This window comes from Lagopus leucura, unplaced genomic scaffold (assembly GCF_019238085.1).
Source record: "Lagopus leucura isolate 7727_CA_CO unplaced genomic scaffold, USGS_WTPT01 Super-Scaffold_100004, whole genome shotgun sequence".
NCBI lineage: Eukaryota > Metazoa > Chordata > Aves > Galliformes > Phasianidae > Lagopus > Lagopus leucura.
In genome coordinates this window covers 52,618,768-52,643,384 of record NW_024962264.1, presented here as the reverse complement: position 1 = coordinate 52,643,384, position 24,617 = coordinate 52,618,768, and the positions used below count along the sequence as shown (strand labels likewise).

The window sequence follows — 24,617 nt, the reverse complement described above, 5'->3', positions numbered from 1 at the left end:
GAAATATACTGTCCTACAAAGTAGGGAGAAAAAAGCTCTTTGAGGCTGTTAGAAGTCCAGGCAAATCTCTCTGCATCCCCTCTGCCTTTCTGTGGGTAAGATGCCTCATACACGATATATGTTCCACATGACTCATTTTCCTTCTCTTACTAAGATCACTTATAAAACAAAACTTTCAGTCATTAAAAGCAAGTCTCTGGCATTTTGTATTCAGTAAAAGTTAAATGACTTCTCTAAAATCTTTCTGAATTTCTCTACAGTGGGTTTGTGAGGTTGTGTCACAGATCTGACAGTCATAGTGAAAGAGGAATATAGCCTGCTCCATATACGAATGAGGAAGTCTGCTCTTTTACGTAGAGTCAGTATATTGCACATGAAAGATCTGGAAAGCTTGTCTTTTCCACCTCAAGCTGAAAATACCATAGCTCAGCCCAGAAACCTCTCTGCTTGGGAATTACAGAGGATGGGGTAAGGCAGTTCTGTGGCTCAGTGATTCAGGGCACTGCAAGAACGTCGCATGCTGATGCTGTAAGCCAAGCCAAATGAAAGTCTTGTAAGTGCTTATTGTATGATTTAAACACACTCTTAAACCTTTCTGCACTGTTACTCTGCTTTCATCTTACTTTATATTCGCTCTTTTAACAATACGTTTAAGATATTTTAACAATATATTTATATTTTGCATGAAGAGAACTTCATGCAAAAATTGAATAATTAATTAAATGATCTATGTCTAGTGCCATAAAGCAGAACTATGTCAGTTTTTATTGAATTGAATTATATTTTGCCTGCCCTTCCTAACTAATACTGAAAGTTCTCATACTGGAAGATGAAGAGACTGCTCTGAAGCTGAAATTTTCTCTCTGTGAACCATATAGCTATAATTTTAGGCCTTTGAGGAAAGTCTAAATGTCTCTCTGAACAAGTGCTGTAGCTGCTCTTGAGGTGTCTGATTCAAGCAGACAGCCTGTGTGTAATTGGTCCCTCTTGCCCGTGAGTCCTTCCCTCTAGGTGGAATGGCGAGATCTGAACAGGCATCTGAACCTCCATGGCATGTGCGTATGCAGGCTGACTGAACTTTTGCATGGTGGGGAATCGATGTTTCATGTTCATAGGCCTTTGATAAGGATCTTGAGGATCACTGATAATCTTATTGATTGTTCTGTGCCTCTGAGCAGGAGGGAGGAGTTAACATTAACCTGAAAGACAAGTGAGTTGGCTACAAGTTTCTGCTCTTGCTTGTTGCCTCAAACAGCTTCTAGAATACTGCAGTTAGAATACTGCAGTTTTTGCTTTTACCATTCAAGAATTATCTTAAAAAAATAATGAACTCAAAGATGATCCATAGCAACAGGTAAACAATGGGAGAATGTACAGAAAAAGATTTGAGGAGCTCTGCGTATTGGGTGGATGACAAAGTTGAGGGAAAGTCTGCAAATCATGCTCTCTGAAGAAGAAAAAAACATGATGGAAAGAAGGGCTTTGCAATCCAATGAAAAAATATGTAACTAAGTAAATGAGATCTGAGGCCTTCCCTAAAATCCCAACAGAAAAGAAAAGCTTTCATATGAAGTCCAGCAGCTTCATTTTTGGTCTGACAGAGATGAAAGCAGAGGGAACTGTTCCTGCTGCTGGGTCAGGTGAAGGCACTGCCTTGGCAAGATGAGGTGTGGCCATGGCTTTGGCCCAGCAGCAGTGGCAAGGATGTGTTGTTGCATTAAATGTGGAGATGCACTGGGGAGGTACACAGGAAGCCCAGCAATGAAATGCCTGTACCATTGACAGGACACGTGAACTGCTGCAAGCTTCTCCAGAAGCATGGATTGATTTTAGTACCCTTGGTAAAGCAATCCTTTCATCGTGTATTAAGATTGAGTAAATAAGAAAAAGAAATAAAAACTAAAAAGAGTAACAAATCTCTTTTTGGCTTTCAGAGAAAGTACTTTTTAAGTTTATTTTTTAGGTCAAATGATCAAATTTGACAATCTAGAGTCATAGGCAAAGCCACCAACATGCCAGGATACAGTTTGCTCCCACAAATGTCAGACAAATTCTGAAGAGATAAGGAAACTGTCTCCACTCTCATCATAATTCAGAATCAGCATTTCAGGTAAAAGAGGATGAGAGCATTTCAGATCTCTGACTGAACTGTGTATTTTACAAGTGTAAAATGCCAAGTATTTGGCATCTGCTATATACCATTTCAAATGATAATAGATCCTGCCATCAAAAGCAGCGCTGATCAAAACTCAGACAGCACACTGCCAGTGACTGCAGGAAGGGCCTGGCTTATAAAAATGTCTGAAAATTTTCTTGTGAAGTACAGAAAAATGGCCAGTTTTAGAACATTTTTTTTCCTTTTCTGGAAATGATTAGATTTGGTGATGAAAGTTATAACAGAGTGTAGAGACCGGAAAGTTTTTCTGGAATAATGAAGGAACTGCAGAATGGAAGATGTCGTTCCAAAATCTTTAAAGAAACTCCATAGCAGGTATGAATAAATCCATGAACAACTTGATTCACTTGATTCACTTTAAACTTGTTGTCCTAATGGGGAGAAAAGCGAGCTTCCAAAATTATAATCTCCGTATCGAGGAAAACTAAGAAAAATCAATTGCAGAATATTTACTGCCCTTAAAATTTCTCTATTAGTTTTTGGCAGAGTAAAATGTAACTGGTCAAAGTCAACACATAATTAAATCTATCTGAATTCCACTACTTGCCTAAGCTGACATATACTATCAAACTTTTTCATACACCTGTACTACCTGTCTTCCTTTTCTAAATACAATAATTTTGATGTATATTTTTTGAATTTTTTTGTTTTGTAAAATAGTTTTGAATTCTTTATGGAAAAAGTAATTCAGAATAATTACAGGGATAACTACCCACATGGTGCACAAAGCCTACTTTAGTTTGACACGAGTAATCACATAGAACTGTGGTGTTAGTGGGGAAAAAGGAATGTCACTTCATAGGTTACTAGAAGTGCAACAGTTTAAGTTGCACAGCTAACAGTTATCCTTAAATCATAATAGATTGACATTCATAACTTATTTTTCATTAGCAATGATTCACAATAATAAAAAACCTGAAACAGCACCTTTTTGTTTTTTTTAAACATACATTTGACACTAAAGTGAAAGGGAAGCCATTTAATAAAAGTGATGACCAGAAGAGACCATAAATAACCCATTTAGACATCATTAGAGGAAAATTAGAAATAATGAAGAATATACAGCAAAGTTCAATAAGTTGTTTTTGTTCTTTTTTCATGGGAGAGAAAATAAGTGCTCTATTTGTACAATTGATTGATGCTGTACTTTCCACTACATTATCAAAAGCCATCTATAATTAACATACAGGGATGGGAGCTTTTACTGCTCATTTATCCCACCTGTTCAGGACACCTTTCTCAGGAGAGACTAAATTACTTTCTGAAAGTACCTAAAGACAGAGGACATGAATTTCTTTCTCTGGATCAAATAACATGTATTATTATTGTAAAGTGGCCTTCTTCATCAGACTACAACAACAACAACAACAAAAAAAAAGAAGAAAAGGCTTTTGTCAGGCAGAGGAACAAAGTGAGCTGAATGTAGGCATAAGTAATCTCAACATGAATCAGGTGAGAGAATTTCTTTTTTAAAATCAGAAAATATTAATGTTCTTCATTGAGAGTCTTAGTAAGATGCTCTGTGGAAAATCTGTTTGCTCACATTTGAGAATTCAGACTTATACATGTACAGCAGGCACTTGAGTGAATTGTGAAAACTGCTCTTTGAGAGTAATGAAGGAGCTTGTCTTATTTATCACAGCAGAAGAAAGTCTGGAATGTAATGTGATTGCTTTCTGGGAACACAACTGAGGGCTAAGTACCAAGACAGATAGGTGAACTAAGGGCACATATGGGAGACTGATAGATAGATATGGGACCACTATTAAATTTAAACTTGTAATTAGGCAACCATTTTAAATCACCAGATTGGTGCAACTATTTTAGCAAAACCTAAGGGAAGGGTAAAAACATGAGAGATTATGCTGATGCTGGTACCTTTGTACCAGTTGCAGGACTATTTTATCTGGCTCTGGAGTTCAGCTAGCTCATCCTTCAACCCATACTGAGAGAAGCCATTGGCTCTGAAAACAGGCATTTTAAATCAAAGCGACTCCTTCCTGTAGCAGCGGTATCAGAGGCTGAAACAGTCAGAAGCTGAAACTAAACAAATTCAAATCAAAATAAGATGAAAATGTTAATTCTGAATGTAATTGTAGCAATTTGTCAGTTTGCATTTCCTCTAAGTAGAAACTTTGAAATCAAAATGGCATGTTTTCCCTGAAAGATAGTTTTTTGTTCATTCATAGTACTGGGCTTGAATCAGGAACAGATTCATGGAAATCGTGTGGCTTGTATTTTGCTGTGTGTCAGACAGATTACTCCCATAGTGCCTAAAACTTCAGTGCTATCATTCGACTTATTTACATTCAACCTCCTTTTAAAATGCAAGAACAGCGTAAATCAGACTTAATCAGTGTAAATGAGAGTTGGGGCCTACGGTTCAGCGCTTCTGTGAAACAAAAATACATTGTTTTATGATATGTCTTTAATCTTGAATCGCTTTACTTCATGCATGGTGATAGCTCGCAACAGTAGATTATATTCCAGTACTTTTTTGTGTAGCTTCCTTTGCAGAGGAGGCCAGCCTCTAAGTTAACTTCTGGAAGTAACTTTGGAAACTAAATTTCAGGCAATGCTCCAAGAAAAAGAGGCACATGTTAAGGAACTGACATAACTTTTTAACACCACAACCAGCATATTTCTTCAGAAAAACACAGCCAAAAAGAGTTGCCAAAACCAATATTGATCTAGTCCTCCATCCAATCAACAAATGCCATTGTTTATAAGATATAACTTTTCTTGGTAAAAGTTCAAAGCTAAATGCCAAGGATTTAAAAAACTATTAAAATAAGAGGATTTACATTTCCAGAAACTCTGGCCTGTTTTCAGCCCCAGTGAGTATTCGAAGCCATTAGAAAAGTATCCAAAAAAACCTCCTTGGTTTTTATATGGAATCTAATGGTGAAATGACAGCAAAAGAAACATGGGTGCAGGCACATAGGTATGTGTATGGTATAGTTATACATAAAAAAATATTTTAAAAATTTTGTATCCAAAAATGGCACTTCAGATTTTCTGAATCACCGAAATTCAATCTGACGCAAAGAAAAGAGAATTATGCGGTATGATCAAATGAAGTTTGCAGAATCTCCTGTGTATTGATAAAATGTCTGCTCTTCTAATCCAGCAAAATAAAAACTGTGTTGCGTTCAAAATTCCATGAGCTTAGGTTTTAAAATCATAAATCCATTGAATCATTGCATAGGCATGAGATTTATTTATCTTTTCCTTAAGATGCTTCTTAGCAGAATCAGTCAAATGTTCCTGAATTCTCCATGGCAGTAATAGATCCAGAACTAAGCAAACCCAGAATAAGTAGAGCAAACATTTATCTTTTTGTAAGAGATTTTCACAGTTCCTGTCAACAAGGGTGAATTTGGGCTTCGTTTATGAAAGACACCACAGGAGCTTTAAACTACATGTATTCAGGTAGGCTGTACTGCAAAAAGCCAACTTTTCAACTAATCTTCAGTATCCTCAACAAGTGGGAGTTGAGCTTTTGAAAGGTTGGAGCGGTAGTCTGTGTGCTAGATAGCACCATAAGAGCATTCTTGAAATATTAGTTTTACATCTAGTTTAACAGGCCTTTTAGGTAATGATGAAGTGTCCTGTTTAGACATTGAATGGTAATATTGGGTTTGTTTTCATAACCTTTAAATTCCTGGAACCCTAGTGTGGCCATCTGATGGTCAACAGAGTTCTGTGGAGCTCTGTTTGAGGCACTCCTGCTTTTTGCTTAGATTTAAGATTTTGGTGTGGAGGTGAGGTGACTGGATGTTAACTCCTAAGAAAGCACCAGTTTGTCTATTTGCTAGGAATCCTCATTATTTACTGAGCTGAGTAGCAACAGTACTTCCTTCTCTCTTTTGCTATTTTAGTGGCCCATGAGAGCCTCCAAAGAGACATAGCACATCCTCTTTTTTTCCTCTACATGCACAGGACTTAAAGTTTCTGTCCTGTGACACAGCACACAACAGTGGCTTGAATTCTGAGTGTTACATTGAATAAATACTTCTTATATATATACTTCTTATATATATATATAAATACTTCTTATATATATACTTCTTATATATATAAAAATACTCAGGTATTTTTCTATAAACAGGAATGTCTCCAATTACAGCGAAATAAATACAGATTGCATTGGTTTAAGTTAGCTTTTTGTTGTCTTCCCCTTCAAATATGTGACATGTTATATAAATGTGATATATATATATATTTGTATAATAACCAGTATCTGATAATGAGGATGTAAGATTAAAAGCCCAGCATATTACAGAGTAGGAATTTGGTACAAAAGTACAAAAAGGGTATTGTATTTTTAGGTATTCCAGGAGCTTTTGAGGTTTATCTGAGGTTTTCTTCCACGTGGAAAATACAAGAATCTGTGCTGTTTTCTGGTGAACTCTCATAGAAAAAAATTCTAGTTTTCCCAGAAATTGTGTGTTATTGTGGACTTGAACAATACCATAATTTAACTTTTGGCTTTAATGGTCCTGGCATAGATTCTTTAGTAAGATATACATCTTGTGCATCTCTTTGCACAATTTATTAAAATAAAATAAAATAAAACCAGAAGATTTCCCAAAGAAAACCCCTTGTCTCTATGTACTGGGTTTTTAAAATCCATCATTCTAACTTTTAAGTGTAGCTTGAAAACGCATCCTTCTCAGATACTAGTTGGCAGCAAAATACTTATCCCTGATCTGCAGGTGAAATGCCTTATTAAGAGTAACTTGCACTGGTTTGATGGCAAATGTAGATAAGGACAGTTATCAGTGTTGCCTTCTCCTCCACCTCACCATAGCCAGTACTCCAAACAAGAGCACAGGTTCTTTTTGTCAATCCCATGTAAGAACTCTGACCAATCCCATAAAATGAAGAAATATTAGACAGAAGGATGAGACCCTGAGGGGTCAGGATGGATATTTAACAGTAGGTGAGGGGCTCCTTGCCTGGCCTGGCTGGCAGGAGGCAACCCTGGCCTTCTGCAAGGGTGGAAAATACTTCACTGTAGATGAAATGTTTTTCATTCTGTTGTCCTCTTCTTAAAAGTTTCACCCATGGGCAGCTCTGAGGAGATATTGGTAGCATTTTAAGCCCCTATGGCAGCAAGGTACTAATCATCCCATTGGATTCTGTAAGACCTGTGAAGCAGTGATGGATTGGACACACACCACAGGCTGTGCTCACCAGCGGGAGGAGCTCCTCGTGTCGCTGCTGTTAACCTGTCCTCAGCTGTCTACCTGTTTTTATTTGATTCAGGATTCTCTAAGGGGCTCTTGCATAACTGCTTTGCTGTGATGAACAATTATTTATAAGACTACATTGGGTTCATTTGTTCAGCATTTTAAGATGAACTGCTTCTGTATAGAAAAACCTGACAAGCCTACCCGGTCACCTTTGTTTTTTTTTTAAGATCTTCCTGGTTCTTGCTCAAAACTAGGTATACCATCCTTTTTTATTTTCCTCCTCTGATAAAGAAAGCCATTCTGGAGTGGACGTTCAATGACATATTTTGTTTTCAGAGAGATGTTTAAAAATATTTGAAATCTATTGCCAGCAACTATTCATAATATTCCCTCTGGAAAATCTTGTTCCCAGAAGTTGCCATAGGTGACATGGAAGTTCAGGAATGATAAATGTTTCTTTTTGCTGATGATTTCACATTTTCTTCTTGCTGCTGACATTTAGACAAAGTTTTCTGCTGACATTAGAAAAAAAATGATTTTCCCTGTCCAGAAGTTCTTGGCCAAAACATCACTTTTGTGCTTGCTTTCACATTCTTAGGTTCCCAGTTGTCCTAAATGAATTCTTTTTTATTGATCTAATGATTACTAGGTTCAAATTCTCCCTGAGTATTCTTTCGCTTTATGCCTTAATTCTGTAGCTGTAGTAAGAAAGCTCATCTGTTTCATTTCAATGTTTGCTGTAATCTTCCCTTCTCTCTGCCCAGCCACACAATAACTTTCACTTGATTTTAAGTTATTTAATGCCAGGTGGCTACCCAAATTTAAATTGAGGTTTTTTCACCTCCTTTTCAATCTCGAATTACTGATTCTTTCATTCACACTCACTATTGAAAGTGTACATACACCATCAGTTTGGTGCTTTTGTTTATATCCTGCTCTACAGCAGTATGATTGCAATTTCCTTCTTTGCCACTCTTATATTGTCAGGCTCCTCTATTTCACTGACTGCATCTAGCATACTCTATTTTTCTCTCTTAATGTCATGCCTTATTTTCTTTAGTTCTGAACACAGTCAGTTCAGGCTGAAACTTAACGCTGTATAGTGCAATGGCCACAAAATAATATATTTTGTAATGGTCTTTCTTTGTAGAACTACTACTATTCAGTAGAAGCCTTATTAGTTCCAGATACTCTGAGATTTTTAAATGCTGCTAATTCAAAACTTTTGAATTTACTTTTGTAACACCCAGACAATTAAAAGCAGGCTGGAAAACAATGAAGAGATCTGGGACTTGTTATGACACTCTTGTTGTTATAACAGTTCTGGTTGTTTGTGTTTTAAAGTGAGAAAATTGAAAGTTATTGTGAACAAAACCAATGCTTGTGAATGCTAAACTTTTAAATTCATTTCAGTAATAGCATTTCAATGCCTTTTACTGCTATGAAAAAAAAAATCCTAAGAAAACTAGCAACCCATGACCAAAATCAATACTTGAGTACCATAAAGTGGCTGCTAATCAGTAACTATGCAAGAAGTCTGCAATAAAATAGAAAAGGCAAAAGAATATCTGCAGCCCAAATCCTAGCAGATTTGAAAAATTAAACTAGTGTAACTGCAAAAGCCAAGACTCTGGGAAGAGGCAATGAAAACAACCTGCAGAGAAGCCTATGTACCTCTGTAAGTGGGAAGGATTTGTTCCATGTATTGCTGCCACGGGAGAGGAGAAAGAGGACAGAAAGTTTTGCAGGAAGCCTGTGCTTGTTACATGGCTTTTTAACGCTCTCCTTGTTTATGCCCTAAAATGCTATTAACCCATGCACAACTGCTGCTGAAGAAGAAAAACCTCTTACAGTTGTAGTGAAGACTGAGGATAAACACCTTCTTTAAGGTTTATAACTTTATTCCCTACAGAAAAGTCACAACACAGACACCTGCTGACTCTCAGGATTCTGGATTCCTGGGATCAGCACCTGTATGTAACACAGCACAGTGCTGTGGAGCCAGATTCCCATTTCCATGCTTTCTGTTTTGGAAATTCAGTTGTAGTCTGTAGCAAGGAACTGTGCAGTAAAGAGGATTCAACATTATATTTTCTGCCCTCTAACTACCAACACCCTGTAAAAGCTTCTCATCTATGATACAGGATTGGAAAAAGTGGTATGTAATGGGGACACACTTGCCAAGAAAATTAAAATATTGAAGAGGCAGAAAAATAACGCAGTCTCCTAATTTATAGCACTGTAATCTCACAGTGCCACACACCACTCTGCTGTAGCACACTGCTCTGTTCCACCTTCATAGAATCATAAAATGGCCTTGGTTGAAAAGGACCACAATGATCATCCAGTTTCAACTCCCTGCTATGTGCAGCGTTGCCAACCACCAGACCAGGCTGCCCAGAGCCACATCCAGCCTGGCCTTGAATGCCTCCAGGGATGGGGCATCCACAACCTCCTTGGGCAACCTGTTCCAGTGTGTCACCACCCTCTATGTGATAATCTTCCTCCTAATATCTAACCTAAATTTCCCTAAACCTGTCTCTCCCTTCTCCTATCACTATCCACTTTAACAAACACAAAAGAAATCCTATTCTACTGTGTCTTGTTTGTAGCTGTAAGCCTTAAATACCTGGGGCACTGAAAACCCTCTTCATGAAGGCTCAGCTGTGGGCAAAACAGCACTGAAAGTGCATACAGCACTGTTGAAAGTGTATTAGAGGATAGAATTTTCTCACCTCTCACAAAAAGCCTTTTAATATAAAAATAATGAGAACTTCTAGTGGAAAATAGTAATCCAGAAATTTCCTCATTTTGCTTTTCTCTTCAGGCCACTCCTTGCATAGCCCCTACAAATGAAGCAATGTAAATTGGAATTGATTCATCTTCTTGGAGGTATAAAACTTGGTGTGTTGCACTGCATTTTGTTTATAAACTTGACACCTCACATTAGGTGACAGAGAGGATATATAAATAACAGGGAGTTTCCTGCTAAAACAGGAAACTATTTTTAATTTTTTTCAGAAGCACTGCACAGAGGTAGGGCAGCTACAAAGCAGTGATGCTTTGCTCCTTTTCTTCTATCCATCTGACCCCACACAGTGACTACAGGGTCTTCCTGGTTTGGAAAACCCAGTACTCAAGAAGTAAAGCTTTTAAAAATATAAATATTTAACTGCAGATGAAAGTAGTGCTAATGCAGTACGAGATGTTCAGGCAAATGGCAGCCTTGGAGCTTTCTGCAATGACATTTAGGTACATCCTGAAGTAACAGTGTAATCCCAAACTCAGCCAGGTACCACTGGGAACTCGCTTTCCTTCTGAACACAATTCTATATTGTTCAGCTGCATGAGCACAGGAAGTTTGAAACTTAGGAAACTGCACACTTTTCCTTATGCATCAACAGTGACTTTTCTGTTATGTGCAACTGGGCACTTACCTGCCTGCCTGAGAAGGAGATATTTTACGAAACTACCCAGATAGAGCATTACAGATGACATCTTACCAAATTATTGATAATCCTACAGCTGGGCAGTGACGCTACCAGAGTTGTAGGAAGAAAAAAATTACCTCAGTGAATTCCCAATTCTTGTTCAGCATTGCTCACTATTTTTGTTTAGATTAAAGACTGTGGAAAAGAAAAAGAAAGGAAAAAAAAAGAGGAAAAAACTGACTACAATCCCTTCACAGGATGATTTTCTACAGTTTTAGTATAAAGAAGGTGGAATATGTCAGCAGAGCTCTACCATTCCATCTCTTAGGGTAACCCTGTGCAATCTGCTGAATTTTGGACGAATTTCTCCATTTGAATGTATTCTATCTTTGTTGGGGTTTAAATACCCACACTTATTATGCTACAATGGGCAAACACCAGAATATCTGAAAAGGTGAAATGTTGGCTTTTTAAAATTTGTTTATGTGCAAATTAGAGTGGGAGGAAAATTCTGTAAGATTTTCTGTTGAGCAGGCAGAGTGGGGAAAAAAAAGGAAATACGCATATACAAAATTTCCAAATTGAAAGGTGATCTGCCAGGATCACAGCAGCAGTTTTAAGAAAGTCTCTGCCAGCTGAGGGTAAGCAGTAGTTCAATCAACAGGATTCACATTAGCATCTGCCATGGCTTCTGGTCTGCAGGCAGGTTGTGGGGTCCAGCAAGCCAGCTGGACTGGGATCCTGGAAACCCTGCGACCCTCAGCCCACACTGGCCTGAATCAGCAGCAAACCTCTTCAGCCTCCTCCATGGCAGGATGCCTGGCAGGCAGGCAGGTTTTGGCTTAAGCTGGGATTGCAAGCTGACTGTGATAGAGGTATAAGCCAAAATGAAGTTAAAGCCAGGGCTTTCATGGCTTCCTTGCTCTTGGCTTAAGTAGGATTCCAAATAACACACAGCACCAGGACTGCTCGTGTAGGGATGTTGTGGAGCTGCAGGCTCCCAGACAGAAACTGTATGGTGATGTGGCTGCATCACAGGAGGGAACTCTTCAGGTTTGACAACTTTGTAGAAAAATTTTGTAACTTTTTTTTTGGAACTTAACTAGCTGACTTTTAAAGCAGTGCTTCCACCCTGGCTACAAGGATGTGAAGTGTAAAAGGAAAGTAAAGTGCAGTGGATGCAATCCTATGGGTTTTAACTCAGCAAAATAGGCTAAGGATTTTTTCTACTGATCCTAATTATCTCACTGAGGCCAATACTGGGATTTTTTTTCTGATATCTGGATCACAGTATGCTATCAGCTAATGAAGTGTCCTGTGTCACCTGAAAATGAACTAGTAGAAGTGAACTAGTATAAGAACTTGCCTGAATCAGAAATGTCACTATGTCATTTTGCCACTAATGGCACTACCACTCTAGTTCTCTTTTTGTTTCCACTGTTCAAAGGACCATCTTGAGCTGGGAGTGGAGTATATTCTGAAGAAAGACCACACTACTGAATCTGAACTGCAGACTACGTTGGCATACAACACATTTTTAAGATGATACAGCAGTTCCCTTACACTGTAAAGGGTAAAATCTGCCTATCAAAAACATTATGAAACATCAGTGAAATAAAGTGATCCAGTTCAAGACACGTATACACAAATTTGTAAAAAAGAAATCAGATGCTGAAACTGCACTCGTGGATCTTGGTTGAAGGGTAATTCAATATTGTCTGTGAAAGCAACCAATATAATTTTCTCTTAAGGTATAGTACTTGGCTACTTCTTTCTGTGAGAGGGAGACATTTTGCCTTCACCAAGCTAGCTGATAAGCCTATGAAGTAGGTTGGAAGCCCTCCCCCCATGGTAATGTAGCAGTGGTGGCAAATGCAAAGAAATTTCAGAATGTAACATTAATTTTTTATTGACTTGTCTTTATTTCTTTCACCCTGTACGTGAACAAATACTCAAAAAACGTTTCCCTTATTACTTATCAGAACGACTGATTGGTAGGCAAGAGGAAGAGCTGAATTTTACATGCCATCATAGTTCCCTTTTTTTGTTCCCCTTCCACATTTTTAAAATGTGGGCTGAGCTTACTATTCAATGCGGTGCTCTTTACTGACCCAAACTCCACATTAGTCCCTCTTCCCATCTCACCATGCACTCGTAGAGCACAAAGCAGTGGGAAAGTACTGTGGCTGCTTCTTACTGATTACTGCATATTGATGCGATAAAGTGGTTTGAGGGACTATCATGATGAACTCCCACTGACTGCTTTCAGCCCAGCAATATTCCATACAACCAGGCACCAACCCTTGAAGCATTTCCTTCTTTCCTTCAGCTTTGCTGTAAGGAACACTGCCTACTTATCTGCACATCCTGAGTGCTTCTCTGTTTCTTTAAAGCAAGACAAAGAGGCATTCAATAGGAATTTGCCTGTATTATATAGCTTTGACTTCTGTTTTTGCCATTATCACATATCAGCTCTGCTTTTGTTCCCTAGCCAAGTTCTTCTCATATTTTCCAGATCATTCAAGTGTCTGCATCCAGTGCCCCAGCAAGGTTTAATGAACAAGTCAGTATTACTCTATAAGCAAGCAATTATTTTTGATTCATCTCTTTTCAGGTCTGTAAGGGAAACAGTGAATTAAAGGAAATAATGCAAATGAGTTCTTTTGCCATTACCATGTGCTGGCTATGAGCAGGCATCCACAAGAGTCATGAGCATGAAATGAAGATGGGCAAAGGCTCTTCAGTAAAATGATTAACTACTGGTCCACTTCTACTCTTCTCATGCAAAAGAGTCAGAAGAGCAAAACTCAAAAATATTCCTAGTCAGCCTGCAGTAGGGAACCAGGATATCCTCAGCCGGAGTTAGCTCATCCAATCTTTCCACCTATTCCCGAGCACACAAGAAATTCATAGACATGGGTAAGTTTGGGAGTTAGGCACAGATGATTGCTGGAGGTCATCTCCAGACAACTGGAAGAAAAGGAGGTTATCAGGAGTAGTCAGCACGGGTTCACCAGGGGGAGGTCGTGCTTGACCAACCTGGTAGCCTTCTGTGATGTTGTCTCTGGTTGGGTGGATGGGGAGAGAGCAGTGGATGTAGTCTACCTTGATTTCAGCAAGGCATTTGATACTGTCCCCCACGACATCCTTATAACAAAGCTGAGGAAGTGTGGGATAGATGAGTGGACAGTGAGGTGGGTTGAGAACTGGCTGACTGGCAGAGCACAGAGGGTCGTTGTTGGTGGTGCAGAGTCCGGTTGGAGGCCTGTAACCAGCGGTGTTCCTCAGGGGTCGGTGCTGGGTCCCGTCTTGTTCAACATCTTCATCAATGACCTTGAAGAGGGGATAATGGCCACCCTCAGCAAGTTTGCTGATGATACGAAGTTGGGAGGATTGGCTGACACACCTGAAGGCCGTGCTGCCATTCAGCAAGACCTGGACAGCATAGAGAGCTGGGCAGAAAAAAACCGGATGGGGTTTCAACAAAAGCAAATGTAGAGTCTTGCGTCTGGGGAGGAATAATTGCATGCACCGGTACAGGTTGGGGGATGAGCTGCTGGAGGGGAGCTCTGCAGAGAGGGACCTGGGTGTCCTGGTGGATGACAGGTTGGCCATGGGCCAGCAGTGTGCCCTTGTGGCCAAGAGGGCCAATGGCATCCTGGGGTGCATTAAAAAGAGCGTGGCCAGCAGGTCGAGGGAGGTGATCCTCTCCCTCTACTCTGCCCTGGTAAGGCCTCATCTGGAGTACTGTGTCCAGTTCTGGGCTCCCCAGTACAAAAAAAGACAGGGATCTCTTGGAAAGAGTCCAGCGGAGGGCCACAAAGACGGTGAAGGGCCTGGAGCATCTCTCCTATAAAGTGAGCTTTATAAAGGGCTGAGTGAACTGGGTCTGTTCAGCCTTGAGAAAAGAAGACTGAGAGGGGACCTGATCCAGGTCTATAAGTATCTAAGGTGTGGAGGGCAGAATGGCGAGGCCAGACTCTTTTCAGCAATGTGTGGAGACAGGACAAGGTGAAACGGCCAGAAACTGGAGCATAGGAAGTTCCATACAAATGTGCTCAGGAACTTCTTTACAGTGAGGGTGACGAAGCACTGGAACAGGCTGCCCAGGGAGGTTATGAAATCTCCTTCTCTGGAGATGTTCAAGACCTGCCTGGATGCCTACCTGTGCAACCTGGTGTAGGGAACCTGCTTTGGCAGGGGGGTTGGACTCGATGATCTCTGGAGGTCCCTTCCAACCCCTACAATTCTGTGATTCTGTGATTCTGTGAAGTGTCTCACATCGGGATTGGGTCTTGATGAAGATTTGGGCATATACATCTATTTATTTGAAGGTTATTTCTTTTCCCCTTTCATTGGTAAGGAGTACCTCCAGGTATGACATTTCTGCATGACAGTGTCCTAGAATCGTCATCCTTTAGGAAAAAAAAATGCTTGTCCATTTAACAAGAAAAATATGGCAAAAGTTGGCAGTTCCCTACCAAGTTCTGACTGAATAACATCACTTTTTTGTTCTCTTTTCACCTACAGTTTTTATAATCTCCTTGACATTTTGGCCTATAAGCATGACCTTGTTTTCTCTGTATCACTAACAGCTCTTTCTGTCTTGCTGCATTTGAACAAGTGATCTAGCAGTCAGTGCCTCTGAAATGACCACATCTCCAGTCACCTTGGAGAGCAGAGGGAAGTTGCATATGCTGTAACCTGTGAGCAACTTCACTGTGTAATAGTTGATCTTTGGTCTTCCTTTATACAGGGATGACACATTAAAACTAGAATTCCAGATTTAGTCTCCTGGATGTATCTCATTTAAATGTCAGAAGCAGACAGCATGATTTCCTCCACATCAATTTCTGAGAAGAATAAGATTATTGTCATTTTTCATTTCCTTTTTCTAATTAGAAAATATCCTTAAAATAAGTAGTCTTTTCAAAAGGAATTTTTTTTTTCAGTAAAATATCTGTACTTGATAGGACTGAGTAGAATTTAACAGAAAACCTGAAGTGCTCCTGTCCTTAAATGTCTCATAACTGGAAAGGGAGTAGAAAGTCGCTGTTTACACATTACAATGCCGGGAGATGATCCTTCTGTTTTGGTTTTCCATTTGGATTCTGACACCATACCAGAACATGAAGTGAATTTATCAGTGCTCTACTTCCACTGCACCATCCGCATGCTCCTGATGACCACGATGTCAAAAGAAATGCTGATGCTAATAATATTGCATCTTCTCACACAGAATTCATGTTAGAGCTCTTTACTACTGTGATTGCATTTTAGCTTTTTTTCTGTCTCTTTTTTCTTCATCTCTGGCTGCTGCTAATAGAAACGTCTAATACTCATGCTGATATAAAAATTTGAATTTGACTTTTTCTTATGTTGCGTCTCTTCAAGTACAGTTAATATTTTCTCTTCAAAAGTGACTCAGCATTTAAAAAAACAAAACAAAAAAAAACCAAACCCAGTATTGAGTCCAAAAATGTTCCTTATAGAAAAGTATATTGAGTCCTTATATGTTCCTTATAAAAAAAATTTATAACAAAATCTGAGAATTTATGAAGATTGAGCCTGGATTAGCAGGGATTATAGTACCTGAGGTGCTAATATGAGCTTGCAACTTTTATTTCATCCTGGTAAAGGTTCTTGTATTGTCCACACATACAGTGGGGCTGGTACAAGAAGATGAGCTTATACAGCATAGATTTAAACACATTTGTGTTGTCTCACACAGTTCAAGTTAGACTTTCATTAAACTTGCATTACTTTCTATTCCATCTAACATTTTGGTTTCAGAAGAGCTGTGAGAGCTGCCTTTGCTGACCAGGGGAATCACAGAATCATAGAATCACAAGGTTGGAAACGACCTCTAAGATCATCTAGTCCAACCGTCTCCTCATCACCACTGCCACCACAAGCACTAAACCACATCACGCAGCACGTCATCCAGACGCCTCTTGAACACTGCCAGGGACGGCGACTCCACCACCTCCCTGGGCAGCCATTCCAGTGTCTGACCACTCTCTGAGAGAAATAGTTCTTCCTTATGTCCAACCTAAACCTCCTCTGGTACAACTTGCGGCCATTGCCCCTTAATGCTCACCTTGCTATAATTCTGAGGCTGCTGGAGCCTCCAGCATGCATCTCTTCTCATCCCATTCTGGAACCTGACTGGAAGGCAAGAAATGTGCTTAGGTTCTAAGCTTTTTATTTTGGCATTGATTTCTATTTGCATTGCAAATCCATTATTTCATTGTCATTAAAAGGCCTTTATCACAGGAAAATGTGATTGTAGCTCCAAGCAGCATTACTTGTGTTGAACTTGTATAATCCACAGTATCTTACTATGCCTACAGGCAAGCCACACACTACACTCTGCATGGAAGTATCTCCCAGCATTTCATCCCTTGGTTCCAAACATAGTTGTCACTGCAAGTATTCTTCTGGACTGACTCTAATGGAGAAAAAAATAATAGTACAGAAATTTTTTAGGAAGGGTGTTCTGTTCTGTTCTGTTTTGTTTTGTTTTTAAAAAGAAAACAAAGCCTATTGACTGGAAATGATCTGACTGTGAATCTAGCCTCTGCCAGCTTTCTTGGCAGCGTGAGCTGCCAGCTTTCCTTTCCTGTTGTATTTTCTTTTTCCTCTGATAACATATGTAAACAATCAGTAGTACACATCAGAGGGTTTTTCTTGGGCTTACGTAGAACCTGCAGTATAAAGCACACACACGATATGGGATGGCGAAATCTATTCCATCAGAGATATGACTTGCTGTGTTATAGGGCAAATTTGCATTTGTATGATGGTAAAACAGCATGATAATAATGGAATGATTTGCAGTTCGGGGAAAGAGATGCTGAGGACAGGGTCAGATTACTGCAAACCTCTGCCCGAGGCACAGCATGACATGAAGCTTGCGTGGTTCTGGTTTCTCATGGCCATCCTACAGTTCATTCCCATTTGCCCCTCGTAGGCTGGTGGAGGCAAGGAGGCCCAAGAAATTACTCCAGAAGTCAATGTTTTAGTGAGTTTAATAGGGTCTTCACAAGTTTTCTCCTCCTGGCGCACAGAGTCATTCCATAAAGCTGTCAATGAGCTCCAATATCTCTACTTCAACTTCTTGATGCAGATCATGATTACTCACAGCTATTGTTCCAGACTGCACACTCAGACATCGGTATGGGCATAAATATTTCTACAAAGAGACTTATTTTTAAATGAAAACCAAGACTGTGATACAACCAAATAAACCTCAGGATGTTTTTGCCCCAAACTGTGCAAAGTAATGATACAAAGTAAAGATGTATCATATTAAGACATGAACAAGCAGATTATAGGCAAGATAAGCTTAGGAATTTACAAGGAATAAAATAGTAAATTAGGGGCTTTTTTTGTGCTGATGTGGCTACACCTAGAATGCTGTGTACAGTTTTGGGTGACACGGTCCAAAGTTGCCAGAGTTGAAGAAGTGTTTGGACAACACTCTCACATAGAATGTGATTTTTGAGTGGTCATGTGTGGAGCCAGGAGTTGGAGTGGATGAACCTTGTGGGTCCCTTCCAACTCAGAATGAATTCACATAAAAATAAAAAAGACATACATGTAACTACTTTCTTAGAGACACTGAGCCAGTGAATATCCCCAATATTAAAGAAATTACAGGGATACCATCAAATGAACCCCTGACTCAAGCAGCTAAGCCTTCATTATCTTTGACATTGTTTAAACAGAAGTGAACAATGCTATTTGTCACTTAATTTTTAGCAACTAATCCAGATAATTCTCACTCACAGAAATATAGGTTTCATTGTTAAATGTCATTTGCCAGCATATTTGATACGGTGATGTCAGTCAGACAGTAAGGTGAATAAATGGCAAAGTTAAAAACAAGTGGACAAAAGGTACTGTCCCTATACAAAGAAAGTTGCATGTAAGTCCTCCACTACCTCATCCTCCCAACACTTCCATGCTGTAGACAGAAAGCAGGGGCATAAAGAAGAGGCTTGAGAACCTGAACGGTCTATGAAATGTGTTATTCTTTCTGAAGAGCCTTGAAAGTATTTCACCCACTGGCTGTAAAGCCTACCTATTTTGCAGCTGGCAGCAGGCATATATGCTCACATAAATGTTATGCTCACAAGCTCACGCTTCCCCATATTCAAGTCCTCTTTTTCCTGTACACTCTACCTTTGCTGTAAAATGGTATAGCCAAACTATCCACATGCACACCTTCACTCTTACTATAAAACTTAGCATGTGGTAAGACTTGTGCAGTTTGTTTTCACTGGCCTACTCTCCTCAATAAGATAAGAATAAGGAAAAGTCACTAAAAGCTGGGCTGTTTTCATTTCATTTTTTCAGACTGACTCATATGCTCCAATCCTTGTCCTCAGGGAAGATACAAGGAAATGATGTAATTCTTTTTTTTTTTTTTCATGCTTTGGACTTTTTCTTTTGGCATCAACTGCACTGGGCCTGTTTTCTAATTAATCTATATAGACTACGCTACAGTAAAAGCCTGCTCCATCTGTCTCTGTGTACTCACTTGTAGTAGAGAATGTAATGGTTGAGGATAAGAAGTATTGATTTCAATGACTTATCAGGTTACCTATTAACAATTGCTCAGGGATTCTGCAAGCGCTCTTTGGAGACTGAAATAAAAAAGACTGACATCTGTTTGAGACACAGAGTTGTTGTAAGTCCTGCAACTCTAAATTTGTTGCAGGCCAGAGGTGGAAGGGAAGATTTAGGAAGGAAAAAAATCAGAAAACACTCAATATTCAAAATCTGGATGCTTCCAGTCCAGATTGAAACCAATTTTGAAACTATCAGTAGTCTGGCTATGAGGATACTTCTAAGTTCAGCAAAAATTAAGTGTTGAACTTTACAATAATTTCTTCTAATCAGTAAACAAATACACTTTTGTTCTCTTAGGATCAGAATGAAAAAGAGAGAGAAGGAGTATTGAGGTATAGGAGATGGAAAATGTAAATTTGAGTCCTCTTAGACTTGGACAGAAGATGAGCATGGCTGTCTCTGTAAGTTTCCTAAACCACAATGACATTTCAAGGCAAAGCACAAAATAACATGCCAGAAGCAGGTTTTAATTAGCATGAGGTCTGCTGGGAGTTTGGAGCCACAGCTGCCTAACAATGTCCTGCTCCTTAGGAAGCAACATCTATCATTTCTCCAGCCAAATTTTGCCTCTGGTCGGGGGACAGGGAAATTCCAGTGCATGAAGTGGATAGCAGACATTCCAACTTCTGCCTTTTAAAGAGAAAAAAATATTTACTGCTGCTGTCACTCATACCAAATCCTTCATGAGCCCAGGTGTGGCTGTGCTGAAACTGGCATCAGCTGGGCCTCACAGCAGTGAGCGGCAGGCTAGCAGATGCAGCTGAGGAAAAGCAAATGCAAACTCACAGAGGTCCTAAAAGAGCTTCCAGGTCAAAATGACACAGCTCTTGGTGAGCTTAGACACCTCCATAGCAGCTGAGTGTGTTTGCCTGAAATTTCCCCAGTGCCTGTGATTTAAGTGCTGGTGTTCTCTTTTGTGGTCAGCAAAGCAAAGTAACTTTGGAGACAGGTAAGCAGATGGGAGTATAATTGGTGGTGTAAATGTAGATGCTGTCTATTAGTAGAAGCTGAGATGGAGTTCTAGCAATGCCTACTTCAAGCATGAGGACAAATTGCTGTTTTAAGTGACAAACTGCGGATCAGATCCCTGTGGAAGAAATTCAAGAATATTAGAGCTAAGCCAACACAGCACGTTACTCTGGGAGTTCAGTCAAATCACTCTTCACTTCACATTCCTCTCTCTTGGTTTTTTGGAAATGTATTCACTCAACACGTGCCTGATCATTTGTTGAGAGCAAATGCAAAGATCACATACACAAGAGTTAACAGAAACTGGATTTTGTACTTATACAAGCAGCTGCACTAGAAAATTGCCTGAGCTACAGCAACCCAAACAGGGAAGAGAAATTACACAGATGAATGTGGCTGTAATAATGCAGCAATAATTCTTTCAAATAAACTAAAAATCAAAAGGTAAACTATTGTGTTAAACTTTTCCTTTTGATTTTTGAAGCATTAATGTCCCTTTTCTCAGGTGTGAGCTGAGAGTCAAAAATCATTGACAAAATTAAAATTGCCGTTTGGGAGTTCTGACTTCTGATCTCGTGGTCAATACATTGATGTTATATACTGTGTCTGCATTTCTGACATTACCTGTAATCACCTCTGGTAGAGAGAAGAAAGAACAAACAAAAGTTAACTAATTTTTCTGACTTCAGATTGGATGCATTCCAGGTTTTGACTGATGCTTTGGGATAACTTTTCCCTTGACAAATTTGGAAAGAGATTGCAGATTTCACTTTTAATGAAAGTCTGAAGCATGCAGCTCACTTTGCAAGGTTAAACATCAAAATAAGTGAGTCGAAAGGAAAATGCTTTTTTTTGTTCAAACCCTGAAATATTCTTATGTGTTGTACTTGTTGTTCAGAATGTAGGCAAAAACAGAAGTTGATGGTAAAACCTAAGATGGAACGGATATATTGCTTAGCAGCAAAACCAAACTTTTCATGTGAATGAAGTGTAAAATATCAGCTGCTTAAATATCCCAAGTACCATCATGTTGTTACTGGATCTATGTCCTTTCTTCTGCCTGAGGTGCACCAAGAGTGAAAGCTGGTCTGCTGAGGGAAGTGATGAGTACTGTGGTTATTTTTGATTTGAGAAGACAGAATGAACTGACTTATTTTGATACCTAGTATTTGAGTGAGTGAATTTTCAAGCATGTTGCTTTATACGAAGCTTACATGATTCCAGTCCTTTTTTCTTCACGCTTTGTGTTCTCATGAAGTCCTGCCTTTGATCATAGACAATACAGTATGCCTCTAAGTACCTTCCCAAAGTCACAAAAAATCTATGCGGTTCTATGTACATTAATGTTCTGGTTCAGAGCAGTAGGGTGGTTTTCTAAGAAAATCCTCATCGTCCCCACCTGTAGTGTATTTGTGCAGTTCAGAGAGCAGCTTTGGTGCACAGCAGCTTCAGCTTCTCTCCAGGGGGAGCCAGGCCAGCAACAATGTCCAATGAACAGAAAATGCACTCCAAACTCCAATGAGATGTAAGAGTCCAAACCAGCAGGTGGGCCTTTGGAGAGGTTTAAACCACTCACATGGTGAGAACAGTCAGTTGGAGGGATCAAGTCAAAGGCAGCCTGAAGTTCAAACCCCCAATGGACTTGTATTGAACATGCGAATTCTTAGCGCAGACTACTTCAGTGTGGTGATCTATTTCTGTTATGATAAATCACTCATTAACGCAGACATAGCAAGCCTACGAGACATACGCAAAAGAGAAAACAAATCCAGAGAATTACAGAATAGGCTTTTGCACAGTATTTTGAGAGTTATGTTTATGTTTCTTTATCATGCTGATAGTCCTTCTGCAGCCACAGCTATCACCTCCCCTTACAAAATAAAAGGTAGAGCTAAGTTTTTCCAGCTGAAGCAAGATATCTTTAAATAAACATACAGTTCAGTTAGAAATATCCTGAAATGCTGAATTCAAAAAGATGATCTACTATACATGAACTGAGCTGATGAAATGCAGTAAATACTATCCCATTCTTAAACTAGTATGCAATGGGGGATTTCTGAGGATAGACACATGGTAGTGGTTTAACTTTACAACTGCTAAAGAACCTGGAGGTTCTTTCAAAATTATGACACACTGCAACTTGCTAGTAAAAGCTTCTCCAAAAAAAATCAATTTCATCCCATACTATGTACCATTCCTACAAAGACAACCTGATAACTGATCTGAAAACTGGAGATTGTATAGATGTCATGAATAATGCTCAAATCAAATTTCCTTTGGAGAAACGACTATTGTACTGACCAATGCAGTAACATACTTTAAAGGAGTAATTTCCCAAGACTGAAAATAAAAGCCAACTTAACAGAGCAAAGGGAAACCATTTATTTTGAACCTGAATGATAACTGAGAATTTTTAAAAGCTGTTTTATTAACTCCAAATCTCCTGTCTTCAGGGCAGGAGACTTCCTTGGGTTAGAAAGAAAAATTCATTTACGGTGATCAAAGCAGTATGCTTACCAGGCAAACACGCAGATAAATCAAACTTAGCCACTTTCAGTGTAAGCAATACAGGATTCTCCCTGTATAGGGTTTTTGACATGCCTGTTGAAATTAGCAATGACATTCATATTTCTCCACCTCAATTTTTGTGGTGTACTTCTCTGACATCTCAGAAAGTACCAAGAATTCCCAGAAAATGTGTAGACGTTAGTGATCTCTCCCAAGCAATACTCTCTTTTGCAAGTCTATATTACCAAGTCATTCCCAACTTACTGCAGCTATCTAGATTGGAACTGCTGGTGCTGAAGACCCTGTGCTCAGTATGTGATTCACAAATTTTACTTTGACGTAGCTAGAGTAGGACCCATAGACTGAAAGGCCAGGAGTAAGGAGGGGATATAGGGGATCTTCTTCCAGTCCAGTTGCTCGGTTATAAATTTCAGTTCCTGTGTTCCCAGTCTGCCCTTCTTTCTGGATAAGAACAGCAAACAGAGGCAGCTGGGAGATTGCAGAAACACATCAGACACATCCTACGAGCTTTTGGGTGCCCCTCTCAGATGCTCCACAATGCAGCCAGGCACACCATAGTGATTTGAGCTGTCACCAGTACCCCAGTTTTTACTCTGCTATACCTTCTGTTTGCTGATTTAATGAAGTACAAAGGAAAGGGGAAATGGCTTTGTTTCAAGTAGCATTTGTTCTCATTCTGAATTTGTTATTCTGATTGTTATGCACACAAGCCCCTGGCTTGCAGAGGTCGGAACTCTTCCTTCTTCTCTCTGAAACTAAGGATGAGACTGTGAGCTCTACTGTTTGCAATGCCTGTACAGATCTGTTGGGAACTTGGAGAAAGGTTTTCACACAGAGGGTAGTGACACACTGCAACAGGTTGCCCAAGGAGGTTGTGGATGCCCCAGGGGGGTTGAAACTAGATAATCATTGTGGTCCTTTTCAACCCAGGCCATTCTATGATTCTATGACTTGTGAAATTGGGGGACAAAAACAAGCCTGCCTGTGTCCTGGAAAATCAGTGAGAGTGAATATTAGTAAAGTATTTGTTTTCTCAGATCTTGTTATCTCAACCATCTGCTTTGACAAAGCATGTCAAGAGGTGTTGAATGTGACGATTATGATTTATTTTTACCACCACTTTTGCAGATTAGCACATTCTCCTTTTGATTCTGTCGCACTGCCTTTAGCTTGCTCCCACAGTCCCATTTAATTCTCCCTCCTCCCCTCTTTTTTCCCCCTTCCTTGTTTTGTCCCTCTAAGGTTCTTTCATCGTCACATTGTGCTCCTTCAAATGCAGCACACATTTTGTCAATGGAGCCTCTGTAGTGGCTGGAAAGCGAGAAGACCCTGTGCTGCAGCCTGCCAGGCAGCGGGGGACCGCAGTTCTCTCAGTCTCCAGCTGCTTCAGAAGCAGCACTGATTGGTTTCTCTCAGTGCTGCAGAAAAGGCTGGCACACAGGAGCAACAAATTCAGCATGTCCTTCTGGCCTGTTTTCAAAAGATCCACAAGTGCCAGAACAGAGATCGGGAGCAGTTCCATGCTGCCTGCTCAGCTATCCCTCTCTACTTATTGAAGCAAACAATCACTCCCTTTGCCTTTCCATTCTCCCCCCCCCCCCCCTTTTTTCCCCCCCCTTCCCCCCCCCCCCCCCCTTTACTCCATCTACAATTTCTCTCTGCCACGTCTCTTTCCAG

The 24,617-nt window shown here is 39.8% G+C and overlaps 1 protein-coding gene across 1 annotated transcript in view; it reads left to right on the top strand.

Annotated features, from left to right (window-relative positions):
* The first annotated feature begins 422 nt into the window (after positions 1 to 422).
* Positions 423 to 24,617, top strand: part of RBPJ (recombination signal binding protein for immunoglobulin kappa J region) — a 91,300-nt gene continuing 67,105 nt past the window's right edge. The window contains exon 1 of the mRNA XM_042871933.1: positions 423 to 553. Coding sequence (XP_042727867.1) covers positions 543 to 553 — 11 coding nt within the window. The 5' untranslated portion in view covers positions 423 to 542. The remainder of the gene's footprint in view (positions 554 to 24,617) is intronic.